The sequence below is a fragment of the Denticeps clupeoides genome, chromosome 3 (genome assembly GCF_900700375.1).
Source record: "Denticeps clupeoides chromosome 3, fDenClu1.1, whole genome shotgun sequence".
In the NCBI taxonomy this organism is placed as follows: Eukaryota; Metazoa; Chordata; class Actinopteri; order Clupeiformes; family Denticipitidae; genus Denticeps; species Denticeps clupeoides.
In genome coordinates, this window is record NC_041709.1 from 12,133,578 (window position 1) to 12,139,275 (window position 5,698).

The following is a 5,698-nucleotide window of genomic DNA, read 5'->3' on the forward strand; positions in this document are numbered from 1 at the left end:
TCATATTTTGCCAGTACATTCTCGGATACAGTTCACAACACAACGAGATCAAAATAAATATTGAATTTGGCTAAATCAGCAGTTCTTTGCAGTGGATATAAAGTGTTAACATGGTACTTCATTTAAAACATCATTAATACATAAATGAATCATTAATGCATAAATGGATAGTAAATCAGCAAAATGACCTAAGTGTCTCGAAGCCATCTTCCTTGAAATGAATGACCTGGATGACAACAAAGCCCCCCTTCCCCCATTTGACCCTCCTGGATTCGACTCGGCTAACAGCTACCGGTCTGAACTAGATAATTCCAGCCTCAGCAGCATCGCAGTCGTTCCTCAGTCGCTTTTGTTCAGATCGAGCCAGCCCAGACTGGAGAGATTCTCCCACTGATGAGCTGATGAAACCAGGAAGGATCATCTGACACCACAACGACCATCTTCACAACATTAAATTACGTACAGTTCGGTGAATATTGTTTTAATGGAATTTCAACCCACAGGCATGAAGGAAGAGCCGACATATTTTGACGGCAGAGTGAGATTTGCCCACAAAGCTTATGCATAATTAACGGAGTAAACATGACCAGTCCTCTGTCAAATGCCACGCTCACTCATCTTTAAAATAGTCAGAGAAGCGCACTGCCATTCAAAGTGCAAATGCCACATGGAAAACTTGACAATGAAACTGAGAGAACAAAGAAGAGCAAAAAGTGCTGTGCTTGTCACGGAAGGAACTTGAAGATCTTATTACCATTCCCTCATGGGCCTCTGTGGTAGAGAATCCTCAGACAAAACTGGCACGTTGTTTCTCATCAAAACAACTATTAAAGGCCAGTGCATGGGGTAAACGACAGTCCGTTCTTTTCTGGAATATCTTGTATAATAAACAAACTGGATGCTTCACATCTGAACAAAAAGCTCCAATTTGCACCGTCTACTGCATATTATGAAAAGCACATAAAGGCAATTGGCCAAAACCGCATGTCAGGCAATGTTTGTGCAAACGTATATACATTTATAAAAGGCAAATGGCACCAAAGTCCTTTCCATCTGGTTCACAGAAAGGCTTCCATGCATTTTAGCTCATTGAACCAACACACACTTGCAGGACTAAATAAACCAGCTTAGGCCTGTTGAGGTTTCATTTAGCACCTTGATTCTGGCGAGAGAAGGCAGCTTCCGCGAATGAACTGCGCCTTTGCTGTGAACGGACACACTCACACAGCAGCCTTGATGGCATGTTGTGAAACCCCATGAACGAATGAATGAACAAACTACCAAACTGCACAATATCAACCATTATAATAACATTAATAATAATAACAACTAATTTGTACCTCACTACGCTTACATAACTGCTTTACCGTAATAATAATAATGAGTATACATGTGGAGGTTGATGCTGTTCAGGATTAATATTAGTGGCAGTAAGTGCTGTTGCTGGAATGTAGATGGCGGTCTAATCAAAAGAGATTCACGAAAATATTTGAGCAAGGGGGACCTCTGCTGGTTAGAAATGATATTCTTAACATTCTTTTATTATTGTTGTTGTTATTAACAATGACATTGTTATAACAATGACAATTATTATTATTATTATTATCATTATTGTTGTAAAATGATCGCGATACAATAAAACTACATTGGAAAAAGTAACTAAGCACCAAACCCCGGAATCAAAAACAATTCAGCACTAAACGTTTAACGAACTCTTGTGAAGTTCGCAAAGATAAATAAATAATAATAATAAAAAAATAAGTAAAATAAAATTCAATATAGGCATGCGGGCTGCTTCCGCCGTGTCGTCGCGCCGTCCAATAGGAGCCGAGTTTACTGAATCGGCCAATAAGGCGCTGGTTTACTGCGGCGAAGCGTAATCGGATTGCGACTCGGCTGCTGGAACGAACGGCGTCGGATATTAAACGGCCGAAGCGTCGTGGTGCGTCCGGGTGAAACGATGAGCCTGGCGTTGAGGTGAGAGCTGCGTTCCGCGCCGTGGTAGCGTAGCTCGTCTTCCGGGTTCGAGCGGCCAGTTCGTGCGTCCGATTCACGGCTCGGAGGCGCTGCGCTTTCAGGTCGGAGCTGACGGCGGACAAGACGAGGAGGAAAAAGCGGAGGGAACTGACGGACGAGCAGAAGGACGAGATAAAAGAAGCCTTCGAGCTCTTCGACACGGACAAGGACAAGCAAATCGACTACCACGAGTTGAAGGTAAGCGGCGCGCCGCCTCGGGGGAGCTGCTCCGCGTTGGTGTGCGACGGTTCTCTGCGCTGCAGGTGGCGATGAGGGCGCTGGGCTTCGAGGTGAAGAAAGTCGACGTTCTGAAGATCCTGAAGGACTACGACCGGGAAGGGAACGGGAAGATTACCTTCGATGACTTTAAAGAAGTCGGTGAGTAGGGTTCCACAAGGCTGCTGTGTTCCTGTTGTCATGGCAGCCTGTTCCACCACTTCCCCTTCTGCCCATGTAGGATTATCTGATTAATTTCGCACGTTAGGTGTCTTCATTTCTTCCACATCTTGATCATACTTGTGTCCAGTCACTGACAGGATTTTGGACCGTGATCCCAAAGAGGAAATTCTGAAGGCGTTTAAACTGTTCGATGATGACGACTCGGGCAAGATCAGCCTGAGGAACTTGCGGCGGGTGGCCAGAGAGCTTGGAGAGGACATGAGCGAAGAGGAGCTCAGAGCCATGATCGACGAGTTTGATACAGATGGGGACGGAGAGAGTGAGTTGACTTGAATACCTCATTGGCCCCTGGTGAAATACCAGACTTGTAGCTCGACTGAATGAACCCAGTTGCAGTCAGAATCAACGCAGACAATATCCTTTGTGCATTAGTTGCGAGTAGGTCTGCACGATTTGGGGAAAAAGACATATTGCAATTATTGAGATCAATATTGTGATATGCGATATGATAAAGGACACTTGCTTGTATATCAATCAAAAGTTGCATACAAATCACTAATAGTGAAATGTTTAATTTCAAAGTGAAACATACAAACTACTTATAACAACTTGAAATGCCCAGTGCTTTCAAAATACAATATTCTACAAAATTAAATAATCACAAAAAACTCTTTTACATTACTGTCGAACGACAAACCCTGGTAAGGCTAAGCAACTGTTTTGATTATATTTGGCCGTTATAAAATCCCGTATTATAGTTCTTACAATTAACCAAAACGTTGTTTGGAGGCTGACTTGAACACAGGAATGCATAGCTTCGCTAGCTTAGCCTAGCTTAGCTAAGGTTAAGACTTATAAAACGGGATTTTATAATGGCCAAATATATTCAAAACAATTGTCCAGTCTTACCTATGAAATGTAATCCCCCGGGATCTGGTTTGGAGCGTACAGCGGTTTGCACAGCCCCAAGCAGCACAAGAGTGAGGCATTTTTATGCACTTCTCTCCATAGACATGTATATGCTTCATTCCTCAGCAGAGCCTATCGCAATATGGCAGCGATGTTGACGTACGTGTACCCATATGTCTATGCGAGTCACGAATCTGAGGTCTCCATTGAACCGAACCAAATCGAAAGTCATGTGACCGAACACGTCACATTCGACTGAAGTGAGACTTCAGTCAGCTCGCAAACTTTGAGAGAATGAGTGATATGTTCAATCCATGTACTAATAATTTAAATCGCAGCTTTTTGCGTTCATGTAATCGCACAGACTGACATTGCGATTAGATTAATCGTGCAGCACTAGTTATGAGAGATGTCAAAGAATGAACAGCTTTATCAGAACGCAGCAGGCCAGATAATTGTAATAATTACAATGAATAATAATAAGTAATAATTGCTCCATGCATGAACATGGTTTGTTAAAGCTTAAAATGCCATTTATATACAATTAAGTTAATTTACTACCATGTTCATAAACTTCAACAGGCTCCAAATATCCTGTCTACATTATGTTGATAAAATGCATAATATACAAAAAAATATAACTGGGATTATGCTTGTGCAATTGACTGTTATCTTGGATAAGACTAAATGTAGTACGATTACAGGCACATTCATGTTATATTTTGTGTTTACAGTTAACCAGGAAGAGTTTATCTCCATAATGACAGGAGATTCATGAGCTGGAGTGTCTGCAGTTGAATTTCTGGCTGATAAAGAAGAGTGGTGCTGAGCAACGGCGCTCTTTGTATACATTGTTTGTCAAAGGCAGCAATCATTTGACTTTGGCAAGACTGAAACATTTTTGAACATCACCTGCACCCAAGTACCCACCAGAGGAACTTGGAAGTAGCTGGTCTGGAAAGACTCTACAATCCAATTCATTATCTGAAATACACCGTGTCAAACTGTACCTTCTACAGTTATGACTAGAATTAATCTGCAGTGCCATTCGGAATACTTTGGATGTTGCTTATATACTAGCTTGTTAGCTTTAATGTGGCAAAGATAGGTCGCTTTGGATATTCTGTATTCTGTGGGTTCTACCCACGGCTCATTTGCAGTCTTAAAATTTGCGGCGTCATAATTTGATCATAGTTTTCTTTAAACCTAAGCTTTTTTTTTTTTTTTTTTTGCACAGTTAGCTGTTATGTATTTTTAAACTAGAGAATTTGGTGTCAATGTTCTATTTATTATACATAAAAAATAAAGATATTCATGTATGTTGCCCTATATTTTATTTATTTATTTGTTTTTGTTTGAATAAAAATGTAAAATCCATACAGATGCGGTTTCAGGCAAAATATACAGCACTATCTAAGTCCTTCGAATTTTGCAAGATTCTTACATTCAATGCTCTTTTGAGAGTGACATTTAAGTTTGAGGCCACAGCAAAACCTTCACATTATAACACTGGCAAGCTTCCATTCTGAGGAGACCATTTTTCGCGTGGACACAGACATTATTGTACCTCTTTCCAGGCCTTGGGCAAACAAAATGCCTTCATTTCAGATTTTGACTCGTCGGTCCAGAGCATCTGCTTCCATTCCATACCGCAGTTCCTGTGTTTCCTTTGCTGACCAACCGTAACTATGATCAGAATTAGAATCAGAATCATGTTTATTGGCCAAGTATGTGCAAGCATATACAAGGAATTTGATTGCGGTAGAGGGTGTCTCTCAAGTACAGTGTAGAAAAACAAGTCATAATTTGATTTGATCCTGTGCTTGAAGAGCATATGAGACCCCATTCTTCTTTCATCTCTTTGCTGTATTCTGACTGGCCACGGTGCATGGCTTGTGTCTTGAAACTCTCTTCCACAACCTCACCTTGGTAGCAGAGTTTGGCTCTTCCCCACATCTGTGAAACTGTTGCTCTTTAGTACCTGTTTAGTATCAGGGATTGATCATACATGTGAATAAAACCATGCCTTTATGCAAGTACATTTCTAAGAACTGATGGTGGTTTTGCTATTTTTTTCCATCTTGTAAGTTGTTGACAATAAACAATTAGTGTTTAGGTTTTGAAATTTAAGCATTATTAGTTTACAGCATTTTTTTCACGCCTGTCTAAAACTGTTGCACAGTACTCTATATGAATCAATTTTTCCCACTTCCTGTAAAATTTGCCCTGTGCCACAGGCTGCAACACCAGCCTAAATCCCTTATTTGAATTTGTGTTTGCTTTGTGTACAACTACAAGTTTTTTCTGTAATTATGTAATTACCTGTAATTATGTATATTAACTTGTTCGTATTGTCTAATCAGTGGTATAGTTT

At 40.6% G+C, this 5,698-nt stretch overlaps 1 protein-coding gene across 1 annotated transcript; it reads left to right on the forward strand.

Annotated features, from left to right (window-relative positions):
• Positions 1-1,836: 1,836 nt before the first annotated feature.
• cetn3 (centrin 3) lies at positions 1,837-4,643 on the forward strand. The gene is made up of 5 exons (XM_028973352.1): positions 1,837-1,977; positions 2,079-2,214; positions 2,280-2,394; positions 2,543-2,734; positions 4,059-4,643. The coding sequence occupies exons 1-5, from the start codon at positions 1,961-1,963 to the stop codon at positions 4,100-4,102; spliced, it is 504 nt and encodes a 167-aa protein (XP_028829185.1). The 5' UTR covers positions 1,837-1,960; the 3' UTR covers positions 4,103-4,643.
• Positions 4,644-5,698: the final 1,055 nt, after the last annotated feature.